The sequence below is a fragment of the Trichechus manatus genome, unplaced genomic scaffold, assembly GCF_000243295.1.
Source record: "Trichechus manatus latirostris isolate Lorelei unplaced genomic scaffold, TriManLat1.0 scaffold00031, whole genome shotgun sequence".
In the NCBI taxonomy this organism is placed as follows: Eukaryota; Metazoa; Chordata; class Mammalia; order Sirenia; family Trichechidae; genus Trichechus; species Trichechus manatus.
The window spans coordinates 2,811,318-2,824,533 of NW_004443967.1; the positions used below are offsets into that span (position 1 = coordinate 2,811,318).

The 13,216-nt window shown below is 39.7% G+C and overlaps 1 protein-coding gene across 1 annotated transcript in view; it reads right to left on the reverse strand.

The window, feature by feature from the left end:
* Positions 1-289: 289 nt before the first annotated feature.
* GPAM (glycerol-3-phosphate acyltransferase, mitochondrial) overlaps positions 290-13,216 on the reverse strand; it is a 27,522-nt gene continuing 14,595 nt past the window's right edge. Inside the window, exons 10-20 of the mRNA XM_023729939.1 lie at positions 11,340-11,453; positions 10,124-10,209; positions 9,242-9,357; positions 8,161-8,231; positions 7,126-7,390; positions 6,403-6,545; positions 5,600-5,677; positions 4,465-4,605; positions 2,915-3,104; positions 1,440-1,498; positions 290-731 (exon numbers count right to left, since the gene is read on the reverse strand). Of these exons, the coding sequence (XP_023585707.1) occupies positions 615-731; positions 1,440-1,498; positions 2,915-3,104; positions 4,465-4,605; positions 5,600-5,677; positions 6,403-6,545; positions 7,126-7,390; positions 8,161-8,231; positions 9,242-9,357; positions 10,124-10,209; positions 11,340-11,453 (1,380 nt within the window). The 3' untranslated portion in view covers positions 290-614. The remainder of the gene's footprint in view (positions 732-1,439; positions 1,499-2,914; positions 3,105-4,464; positions 4,606-5,599; positions 5,678-6,402; positions 6,546-7,125; positions 7,391-8,160; positions 8,232-9,241; positions 9,358-10,123; positions 10,210-11,339; positions 11,454-13,216) is intronic.

Here is a 13,216-nt window from a genome sequence, read left to right on the forward strand (position 1 = left end):
GAACACCTTCCAAAGCTGACTAAAGCGGGCAGCACAGTGGTACCTAGCATGGTGTATCTCAGCCCATTCGCTTGTAAAGCACTTTGGAACGAAAGGTGCTCCCATTTAAAATACAGTAACTATTGATAAAGCCGAAAAAAAACAACAGTGCACGTATGACTCAATTATTTTTAAAGGAAGCATTAACCATTAATCAGAAACTATTCCAAGGAATTCCCTGACAGCATTAAGCGTACTTACTACACAAGTTTCAGTTTAGCATACAACTACGTTTTTGTGTCCCTCACAGTAATTAGTCCTTAAAAGTGGTACTTAAAATGTAAATCTTTAATAAACTCTAAAATAATTTATCAAGATTTCATTTTGTAATCTACTGATTATAATTAGCAAACGGAGGCTGGGGCCCCCCAAAGTCTTATCTGTAGGCTGCTGTGTCATCTTGGAGTCGGGACGATCACAGATCCACGGAGGGGAGAAGGCACTTGTCTTCCAGGAGGTCACATCAGGTCAGGCCAGGCCTGACCACAGTCGGCACCTTCTACTCTCGAGTCAGAGGCTGGAGCCTACGAGGTACTCGTCCCGTGCCCTTCACTTGTAGGGGTGCCAGGAGTTACCTACAGCACCACAAAACTCAGAATATATTCTAGGAGTTTTTGCCGGTTGGACTGAGGTAGAAACGTGCTGCTTAGTTCTAAAACAGACACTCTCTTTTGTTTGGTTTCTTTGAAAACCTAAAGAGAAAGTTTGAATTATTAAGACAACAACAGAACAGAACATTTCTGTCACCAACTCTGATCTGTGCCCTAGACACTCAAGGACCTTTAACCCTGAAAGACAGCAAAGGCACATAAAACCATATCCCTGCTTTAAGTAAATGTATACGTGGGTGTAAGTATGGGAGGGGTTTATGGATGTGGGTATTTTTTTTGGGTGGAGTTCACCTAGGTACTGTATTTTAAAATTTATGTTAGCATAAAATCACAAATGTCCCTTACAAAAAGCCACTAGTATCTCCATGAAACTCATGTCCCAATGATATGCCCTCAAGGTAGAAGATACCTGAGAATACTCCTAGCAGTACCGATAAAAATACAAGAAAATAACTGAAAATCATATGAAATAATGAACACCTCTGCCAAAGTTGTGGTAGCAACTTGGAACACATTGGCACTTGCTATATATAAACCGTTTTCAGTTTTGGAATGAATGTAAATCCAGCAAAATTGTGGAACACTCAAGTAAGTCTGCACTGATGCGCCTCACGTTCAATATCCCCCTTCCCCCTGATCCCCAGAAATGCTTTCATGATTGACCCAGCAGAAACTGCTTCTCTCGGGGCTTACCTCGTCACAAAGGTGGCTCGAGGTGCAGATTAGATCTAAATAGAAATGGAACAGAAGTTAACACAAGCCTTTACACTATAAGTGTCGGACACCTACCCCAATATCCTTAAACATTTTCACAGCATTCTTCACAAGACAATACGTGGCACTCTCAGCTGTGGAGAAAGGAAAGGACTGTCACATGTTTAGGCCAGCAAAACCCCGGACTCCCAATGCCCACGGTAAAGAAGTGTGGAAGTCTATGAAGAGGATTAGGGCAAGGCGGCGGACCAGGGTCAAGCTCCATTTCTGCTGCTGGCAACCTGTGAGGCCTCGAATATTCGATGCTTCTTTAAATCTAATTTATCTATTAAGAAAAAAGATAGGGAGGGAGAGAGGGGAGAAAGGGAGAAGGGAAGAGGAAAAGAAGGAGAGAAGGAGGGACGGAAGGGAGGGAGAGAAGGGTAGGAAAGGAAGGAAGAGGAATAACCTAAAACATCCATCCTGAAGGGCTTTTGGGAGCATCTAATGCAATGATGTGTAAACATTATTTTATAATGCACAGTGATGCACCAATGATTCCCACATCTGGAACCAGAAAGAGCAGGAGCCTAGAGGGCAGAAAACAAGAGTTCTAAACCAAGGTTTGCCCATGAACTAGCTATGTGACCTTAGAGTTTCCCCATCTGTAAACTGAGGTGATTGGAACGGATTATCCCTAGATCTCTCTGGCTCTAAAAAGTAGTTTCAGTAATGTTCCAAAACATCACTGTATAAAACGCTACTCCCACCTCAGTCACAATCCTTATCAAAAAAATGGCATAACAGACAACACTGAGTGTTGGCCAGGATGTGGAGCAACTGAAACTCTCACACACTGCTGGTGGGAGTGTAAAATCATACGATCACTTAACAATTCTATTCCCTATGATCTGGCGATTCTACTTCCAGAGATATACCCCACAAAAATGACTACACACGTTCACCCAGAGACAGTCAAGCAGTTCACGGCAGCACTACTCACAGTAGCTCTAAACTTCAAATAACCCAAATATCCATCAACTGTAGGACGAATAAATACAATGTAGTCAATATGTACATAATGGAATCCTACACAGCCACAAGAGGGAATAAACAACAACTACACACAACAATGTGAATGAATCTCACAACCAGCGCTCAGTGAAAAAAAGAAAAAAAAAACTGACACGAGAGCACATAACTTCATGATATAATTTATATAACATAAAAAACAGATATTAACAATAATCTGTTGTGTTAGAAAGGAGCCCTGGTGGCACAACAGTTAAGTGCTCAGCTGTAACCGGGCGGTTCAAACCCACTCAGCTGCTCCGAGGGAGAAAGACCTGGCAATCTACCTCCACAAAGATTACAGCCCAGAAAACCCCATGGGACAGTTCTACTCCATCACATGGGGTTGCTGTAAGTTGAAATCAACTGGACGGCAACAACACCACTGTGTTAGAGGGTAGGATAATTTTGTATCTTTCCAATTTTCTACAATTAGCAGATTTCTATAATCAAAAGAACACTGTTATTTTAAACAGTAAAAAAAAAGTGACTTAACATACCATACACCGCAACATTTCTTTCTGTTCTGGTTATTAGGTATTTGTGCAACTTCTGCAGATATTCAGGCTCTGGAACAGGGCCACTGAAGTTGTGAACAAAGATGGCAGCAGAGCTATAGGCCTCCAGCAAAGGCCCAAGGAGTCTCTGTAAGAAGGTGACGAACTGCTGATGTTCCTTGGATTGGCTCACCTGGGAGTACAAGGAAAGTAAGTGAAGTCCTGGAAAAGGCCATGAGAACAAAGCAAGCTGACACAGAACCTTCTGTTCTGCTCCACGTGCAGGGAACCGCTGTTGGAAACAACGGCTGGTTTTAAAACGTGTTCTTATTGTCATCGTTCACTTTTACTCTGTTTGAGGCTTACAGTCTTTAAATAACTGCCTAGAAGAGATTTTCATAATTGAATGACATAATTGTGACATAGTCTTGTCACTGAGGATGGCTGGCTCTGAGGCTAGACACAACAGGGTTTAAAGCCTGGGTTCAACAGTCATTTGAGTGCGTAAAAAGGTCATGTGCTAGGACCACTGAGATCATCTCCGTTTTTCCCCAGCCCCCACTTTCTGCACCCCCCCACCCCAAGGCCTTCAGCCCACGGTTCAGCACTCCAGGGAATGATGGTGGTGGTGATAGGGTGCTTCCTGGCAAAGGAGGCTGTCACTGCACCCCCTCAAAACGCGCTGTTCAGTTCAGCTCCTTTGGAGTGTGGAAGTAAGACCACTGCCCAATCTTGGAACTGACGGTAATAACACCAAAAATGGAAAAACAGAGAAACTTCTAAATGTCATTTGGAATCTCTGAAAGTTGTACCTCCCAACTCTGTGTGAGTGTGTGTAAGTGTGTGGGGGTGGATGGGTAGGGGTGGGTGTGTGTGTGTGTGCGCGCACGCGCGCGCACACCCATGTATAGAGTGATCCACTTAGGGCATTCATTAAAGATAGGTCACTAGTACTAATTTCTAAAATTACAAGTTAGACAAAACATGATTTTTCTAAATCAGGAAAAATCAATCTTTTAAAAATCCAGATTCTTCCTGCGATAGGATTTGTTTTCATTGAAAGGAGAGAGCTCCATGTATGAAATTTCGGGCAGGAGGGCAAGACTGAGAATGACTCAAAAAGCAGCAGGAAGGGATGCCAACCAGGCCAATGACAGCAAAACAGTCACCTCTCTATCACACCTGGTAAACTTGCCCTGCTTTGTCAGTGTCTGAACTAAAATACTGCCCAGGGAGGAGCGGGTGCCGGTGTGGGTAAACAGGTATGTACTGTGTATTCTGATGAGAGGGTCCTGAGAGATATCACCAATGATGTTCATCTGCCTGAATATCTGACTCTTATTTCCTTCTCCATTTACTCAAACTGAATAATTTAAGGTATTAATTGAATTCAAACAGTTTGAGTGTCTTTACTAGACGCAAAGTACAGCTGGTTCATGAGTGGATTAAATATAAGTTACCACAATCCTGGTTTAGAAAAACTTCATAAATTTGTGGCAACATAAGCCTCAATTCATCATTGTAATGCCCCCCAGAATTTTTTACCAAAGTACCTTCAGATAGCAATCTCGCTGTTCTTCACCGAAATCACTGTCTTCATCTTCTTCATCACTTCTCCAAGATAAAGGTTCAGGAAGTTTCTTGTCCCACTGCTGCTCAGCAAGACCAGGACTAATGTCTTCCTGATCGTCTTGCTGTGCAGAGGAGATGACCAACAATAATAATTATGCACAGGCACACAAACAACTGCCCAGCTGGGCCCCAGACGAAGCAGTCCTCTCTCCTCCCCTTCCAGACACTTCTCTGCTGAGCCATTCACAACATCAGTCCATTTCCTTTTCCAAACTCAAAATTATTCAGGAGAGGGCAGGGAGGAAGGGGTCGGGGGGAGGCAAGGCGTTGGGGGGTAGAGCTACTAGATAGATCAAATAAAAATACCCTCACAGCAGTGGGGGGAATGAAGAGGTGAAGCACAGGGCATTGTCAAGGCAGTGAAACTATTCTGTATGATACTGTAATGGTGGGCACATGACAGGATGCGTTTGCTAAAACCCATAGGACTGTACAACACAAAGAGAGAACCCTAATGTAAACTAGGGACTCTAGATAAAAATAACGTATCAGTATTGGTTCTTCAGTTGTAACAAATGTACCAAAAGAAAGCAAGATGTTAATAATAGAAGAAAGGGAGAAACTGTGTGCAGGGGGTGGGAGCTTCTGTACTTTCTGCACAAGTTTTCTGTAAACCTAGAACTGCTCTAAAGAAATAGTCTATTTAAAAAAAAAACAAAAAACCTCACATCTTCTAAGTCAGTGTCTATTTTCCCAGACCACAGCCTCGCCACTAAATCTACCAAAATTAAAACAAGATCTCAAAAGAGAAAAATATGTATGCGCAGGCTACAAGCACGCTGACATGTACAGCATCTCGTCTTAGAATGCAAACTTCTCGTCATAAAGAAGTCAAGTCCAGATGTGTTTTAGACAACATCAGTTATAGAAGAAGAACCAAAATATTAAACAATCCCTAAAGACATTATTCATCCCATTATTATTTTTCTCTTCTCTTCATCTGAACATAATTACATATCAAATGTAATTACTAGCTAAAGTAGAAGGTAGAAAAGGTAGAGAAATAAAGAACGAGCAACTAAACAAGGGTAAATCAAGGAAGGCTATTCCTCTTACCTCCGCCACTATAAGAATGCCATACTGGATAAACCTTCCTACTGTTTCGTGGCAAACTTGGTAAAATGTCTGGCAGGGCTGAAAAGCAAAGGCATTTGAACGTAAATGTCACTGTTCTATACTTTTCTTTAATGGAAGAAAAGGCTGGACAAGGTAGCTGCCAAATGCTTCCATCACCCACCTACCTCACTCCACGAGGCAAGTGAAAAAAATCTCTCTTCTGCTTAATATGTAAGTCTCATATAAAATGAATGCTCATGCAAATAAAAACAGGCTACCATCTGGAGTAACATTCAGAAAAAGCTAATTAAAAATAAAAATTGGGGTTTAGATTAAACTAGAAAGTTAAACTTAACATTATGGTGCTGAACATTAGTTTGCTCATTTGTAAAATGAGAGGGGGTTGAACAGAAGGTTTTTAAGGCTATTTCTGACTCTTCCCTTCTGTGGTCCTATCATCCATGGCAAGAGCGTTAATTATTTACTAACCTCTGACCCAGTGCCTTAAGCACAATAATTTACTTTGGATCTGACTGACTGATAGCACTGAGCAATGTGTCCTATGAGCCCTCCTAGCTGTATGAAACGTTCACTGGAGCAGTGACCCACAGAGCAAACCAAGATAGTAAGTGGCCACCATTTGTTTGGTGGCCATTGAAACCCAGAGGTGGAATGCAAAGCTTCAAAAATGGACCAAAAATTCTCTAAGAAAAAAACAAAGGTGGTTTACGTTGCCATGGAAACACTCAAGAAAACAAAAGGCTGGAAAGATAAAGAGGTGACACTGAAGAGTCTTCACTTACGAGTGACATGGTGCCTTCGTTAGAGAGCAGATAGCACAAGCTGGCAGCCTTCCGCACCAGCTGCTCCTGGCTAATCAGGCCGGGAGGGGCACCGGCAGGCCCTCCCAAGCACCTCTTGTTCAGAACTGAGTACAGGCTGCAGGCTGCGGAAATAAAAGCAATGATGGCCTGCAGCTCTCGAATTCCAAGAAAAAACTTCAACTGACTCTGATAACGTGGATTATTTTAATAGATTTTTAACACATCAAAAACAATGATCTGCATGAACTAGAGAAAATTTAAGTAAATCCCCCCAGGGCTCATTTCTTAGGATTCCAGCAATCCCAGCTCTGTCAGACACCTTCTCCACCAGCTTCAGCAGCCCTGCTCTCCTTCTCTGTCATCTCTGAATCACAAATGAGCCCCTTCATGCACTTCACTACCATATGTATGTCTTATCTCAATCACTAGACCTGGACAACAAGACACCTTACCTCTCCTTAGTAGTGACTATAATACTATGCATACAGTAATTCAGTATTCTCTTGTTGAATAATAAATGGAAAAAATAAACTATAAACAGTGATATTGGAACAGATTAAATTTTCGTTTGAAAACCAGAAATATAGCAATGCATTCTCTCATTAAGGGGCTACCCTCCAAACGGAAGCAGACACCACTAGGTGCTTTAGGCCCTTTTATTTTCCATTAATATATCTTAAATTCTTTCAGGATCTGACATACCCATGATGGCTTCCATGATGAAGACATGGAGAACCCCGTTGCTGTAGAAGTTGAGTTCAAAGACGGATGGAATAGTTATGCTCGGGGTAATGAAGAACTCGTCATTCCTGCTGGTATGGGTGATTGTGACACAATTCCCCAGCAGCTGAGTGGCATGCATGACCACATCTTCCGAATTTCCTGAGAATCCCAGGTCAAAATCACGTGCCAGGACTTCCTCCTTCATCACAAAGAAGTCTTCCACCAATGTGGACAGATCAATCCCCTAGAGTAACAGACAGAAATGGTCTTGTGACAGCAAAAAACCCTCTTTCCAAAAGTTCAACATTCCAAGAATTTTTCTTTTTTCTTTTGGATTTCCTGCAGCTCACGGTTGGCACATACAGAAGTAGGATCAGAACACCAATGCAGAGCAAGACAGAAAGCCACTTAAGAAGCTGGGCCACTGGGAATAGAGAGAAGGTATTCCACATGCCAGAGAGCACTCTAGCCATAATATGTAATAGGAGCACATGAGATCCGTCTGAAAATAAGAAGTGCTAAATCTGTGGAGGAATTTCCCTACTTTTAAATGTTTATTTGACAAATGTTTATGTGGTGCCTACGTATTGGCACAATGCTTGCTGTTGAGAACACAACTATGAACAAGACAGACATGGTCTGTCTCATCATGGAACTTAGGCAAGAGGATTGCGGGCGGGTAGACAGAAGATCCTAAAGTATAAATCCAATAACTTGGAAACTAGTAGCTATCTGGCTATTTACCACATGTCAATGAAATATACCTTATTTATGTTAACTATATTACCCAAGGAATGTCTTATTATTACATGTATTAAGCAGTCTCTGATTTTCTTTTTTAATGTAGTTTTCTTTTTCCACCAGGTTTATAGGCTTCTGTGTGGAGGGTCCTTAACTTATACTACTGTTTATCTTACAGTACTAGCATGGGGTGGGCTCAATCTATCAGTGTTTGCACAGCTGATAAAACACTCTCATGCTGTCTACTTTGCGCTGGTGACATTGCAGACATACCTGCCGGTGTCTATAGAGAAGCAGGCAGGCTACGATGTGTGTTGACATAATGGCACAGGATTTGCTAGCAGCTGGAAGGCAAAAACAAAGCTTCAGTTATACTTCTTTTTAGAGAAAATATTTAAAGTATTTTTAGAAACTAGAGAGCAACACCACTAGTTATTTGGGTAGTGGGTATTTTGATATCTATTTCATTTTTTATTTTCCAAATTTTCAACAATGAGAATGGATTACTTATAGAGTCCAGGTTTTAAGCAGGGAAGAGACGCAATCAAATGAGCTTAAGAAAGAATACTCCGGCCCAAGGTAAGGTAGGAATAGGAGCAGCTAGAGTGGAAGAAGTGAGATAAAATTATGGAAGGGTCCAGGATAGTGTAGGCAGGAGGTGCTGAGAGTCTGAACGGGGACTCAGCACGAGAAATGGTGAGAAGCAGGAGGTCTGCCTGCCTAGGCTGTGCACCAAAGGGCCACAGTGGACTTTAAAGTGGCCTCACTACAACATTCCACAATTCTGCATTCAACTCACACCCCACTCTGGGTCACTCCCACTTGAACTATTTGTGTACAACTATCCTGCTGACAGGAGCATAGCTTTCTGAGTGCACGGTCATTTATTATTCAATTTGTGTTTCCCACAGCTGAAACAAAGTTTAATACATACTAGCTACTCGATGTTTGTTAAATAAAGATAAGCATGGGATTAGGGGGGAAAAGGATATGTAACAATCAACCTAGATATTGTAATACAAGTTAGTTCAAAGAAACAGATTCATGAGCAAAAAAGGCAACAAATCATTTTGACAACACCCTTTAAAATTTTTTTTTTTTAATCTTTATTAGCACAGGAACTACTACTACATGAGCACCTACTCAGGATCAGGGACCATGTGAGATGCTTTACTCATATTATCTCAAATCTCCACAACATCATCTTTTTTCCTAATAACTATATATCACTACCCAGGTATTAGATGATAGAACCAGAAATCAAATCCAACCTTGCAGATTCCAAAACCCGTATGGTTTGCACTGCACCATGCCAAATCTGAATTGCAGAATTAGAGTTTGCTATTCGACTTACTAAATAGAATGTGCTCAGCCAGATTTGCAATCAACCTTCTTCGAAATGATTCATCTGTTGCATTTCTGGAATCATTAATGGAAGTGTCTGTTCCTTCATCAGCAGCATCATTTGGTCTGAAAAGTTTTTTTAAAAAATCAGGCTTCTACAAACCACACTCTTATAAATCAATTATATGGGACTAATTATAAATGTAATACATACTTTTGTTTAGAAATACTACATGTTTCAAATTTAAACCACAAATAGATTATTTCTGTGTGTGTGTGTGTGTGAGTTTTCTCTCCATAATACTTTTTATTGTGCTTAATATGCTCTCCTAGCTGTAACTTTCTGAATAACATTTAAAAAACATATTATTTAGTATGAATACATAGGGTTTCCATACATTTAAAATCCACTGGCAGAAAGAATGTATAAAGCAAGATACATTTTAAAACATTTCTAAAAATTCAACACCTCTACATATCATATATTAAATGAAGGGTTTAATATTCAATGTCTCTAATAAATCAGTCTGAATTCTTCAAATAACAAGACTTTTTTGCACATTGCATTTATATATAACATGCATAACTTAAGCTCCTATCAAAAGCAGTTCAAACATTCAAAAGCATAAATAAAACAAGAACCCCTACATGATTCACATCAAAAAAACTGTATAATACAAATCATCAAAAACCTCCAAACTAATATGAAAACAAGTAATTTCAATAGCCTTTGAGACAAAAAAAATTATTCAACTGAAGAAGTGAAAACATGAAATGTATGTTTTAGTAAAGTGAATCTATTTCTCCTTGCAATGCAAAGAACACACACATACACACACAAAAACAAATATTTGATAGTTTAGCTAGGTATAAAAACTTCCGTGAGCCTTACCTTGAAGGAAGTATAGCTGGTAACAATGCTTGCTCCAAAGAAAGTGGAGCAGACACGGGTTTCTGACTTTGGCTTTCCAAATATTCCTGCAAAAAAAAATTACAACGTGACCATTCACTCTCACTTTCCTATCAACATATAATTTTATCTTCAAAAAGTAAAAAAGCAGTTGTTTATAAAATGAGATATGGATAAGAAGTACATTTTTGTATCCTAAAGCTAACTTCAGAGGTCAAAATGATTCACAGAATGTTAATAAGCATGCAGTTTAAGAAATATAGATACAAATAACAGGATGATGCTTACACAAAATTATTTAAAAAGTAAGGGAGGAAATTAACGTTTCTCATCTTCATGGAATTATTTGGTATTTCAAATATTATTAATAATGATCATCAACACAATCACAGTTTTTAAAGAAATTCTGGCAGCTTGAGAGCAGCGTAATGTTCAAGGAAACCTCAATCAAAAAGTAAATCAAAACAAGACAGAGAAACTGTGTAATAGTTTAAAAAAAAACAAAAGTGGTAAGAAATGAGGTTCCTAAAAGCTGAAAGCACATAAGGCCAGAAAGCACCTGACATAGCAGTTAGGAAGTTAGAATCTTTTAAAGTAAAACCAAGAGGTGAAACAGAAAGAGAAGCAGGACATCTGCTCCTTATCCCTGGATTCCGTTCCCCTTATCCATCCTTCTCTCCTTTACCATTCGAAAATCTTAGAAACTTAAAAGTTGTAAGGACCACAGAGACCTGCCAGTCCCAGGCTTTTCAATAAGAAACAGCATCATCCCTTGGGACATGTGAGTACTGGGTTCCACAAAACAGGATAGAGCATCATTCTAGATTGTCAATTTTACCCAAAGCTTTTAGGGGAAATGTTTTGAGAAATTTCCCCTAAAAGCAATTTTAAAACATAATATGAAGCACTTATATATATTATGAAGAAAAACTGAAAATTCTCATGATTTTAAAAATAAAATAGCAAGAAATATTGAGCCTAACACCTCCCAAGAACAGAAAGTCACTCTTCTTTATCAATCGTCATACCTCAGTGGAAAAATTTAGGCAGCACTGCTCATCAGAGTCCTCATTTTACGGGAGAGGAAAGAGGGGCCCCGGGTCACATAGAAAGGTGGTTATTAGAGCTAGGACTGGAGCCCAAGTCTCCTGATTCCAGGTCAATGCTTTCACACAGTTTCATTTCAACAGGTACTCACCTTTAAGGAAAATGGCTGTGCAAAATCCACTCTGACACAGCCATAGTTTTTTCGTAACATTCTAATAACACCTCTTGCTACACTCCAAAGGCTCTCATTCTTCTTAGGTTTGCCCTAAAACCCAATTTTGAAAGAATAACATGACGAGAAATAAAGTTCATACATATGCAAATATTCTGTTATCCAAAGAATTTTTTTTTATAGAAATTGAAGGTTCATCTTGAGAAAGACAACATTAAATTTAAAAAAAAGTACTCGTTAATCAAGACTTATCAGAAAATGTTTAGCATTAGAAGACACTAAAGATGCTAAAATATGCAATCATGTTATTGGGGGAAGTAATTCAGTCACTGAAAAACAAAACATTTAACATTAATTCATTTAGTATGATGTTCATATAATTCAAAAAATTATAACTGCAACTACTGAAGGATAAAATGACATAACAGGCTGAAATGCTGTTCTGTAGTTGTCAGACAAAAATAAAATGTTGTCCAAGAAGCCACTTCTGAGGTTTGACGATCACCAGAGTCCAAACAAGTAACATTAGGCAACTGAATGGCAAATCCAGCCTCAGTGTGACTTCTGAGCTGCTTATTCATTTAGTAAACATTTACTTAATATTCAGTATATGTAAGGCACAATGTTGGGCCTTATACTGAACACAAAGACTAGGATATGGACTCCTGAGACACAGTCAGGGTGAGTGGGGTACACATTGGGAATAGACACATACAACACAAGGAGAAGAGTGCCAAGTCTCATAAGGAGATAGAGATGATAACCCAGGTTTACCACTTAATTCTCAAAGCCACCAACTGCCAAGTGTCCCTGACCATCTGACAGGTTTGGGGCAATAAGCCTGAAACAAAATACCTAACCCAAGACTTCCACAATAAATGATGTCAAAACAAAATTCCTCTGGAACTACCATGTTGCTAGTAGGAGAGGTAAGTTGGTACAACCATTTTGGAAAGCTGTTTGGCAGTACCTACTAAAGCTGAACATATACATACGTTATGACCCAACAATTCCACTACTAGGTACATACCCAACAAAATGCATTCATATGGTCATATGTGAAAGAACGATCACAGCCAATACCGGGAGCAACTAAAATTTTTTCAAGAGTAGGGTAGATTAATTGTGGTATATTTATACATTGGAATCTTATGCAGCTGTGAGAAAGAACAAGTTACAAATACATGCAACAACACAGCTGAATCTCACAAACATCTGGAGCAAAAGAAGCTAGACACAAAAAGAACACATACTACATTATTTCATTTCTATAAAGTTCAAAAACAGACAAAATGAATCTATTCAGTTAGAAGGCAAGCTAAAGTGGTAACCCTTGAAGGGATGGGGATGGGGGGCAGGTACAAAGGGGGATTCTAGGGTACTGGTAATACTGTTCCTTGATCTGGGTGCTAATTACACGGATGTGTTCACTCTGTGAAAATTCAAGCTACCTGCTTTTGATCTGTGCACTCTTCTGTAACCATTATATTTCAATAAAAAATTACTAAAAACTAACTGCCACTCCTCAAATTAATTTGTGGTTGCTTTGCTGACATGATCCCACCAGTTCTTCAGGCTTAACTTAAAATCTGCACATAAACAGTAAGCCCTAGGAAACAAAAACCATATATAACCACTCGTTATAGATACAGCAGGATCCCTGGTGGCGCAGTAGTTAAGAGCTACAGCTGCTAACCGAAAGGTCGGCAGTTGGAATCCACCAGTTGCTCTTTAGAAACCCTATGGGTTCAGGGGACATCTAGGTCAATTGGCATAACAAAGTTTATTAAGAAAATGTTCTGCATCTCACTTTGGTGAGTGGCGTCTGGGGTCTTAAAAGCTAGCGAGTGGCCATC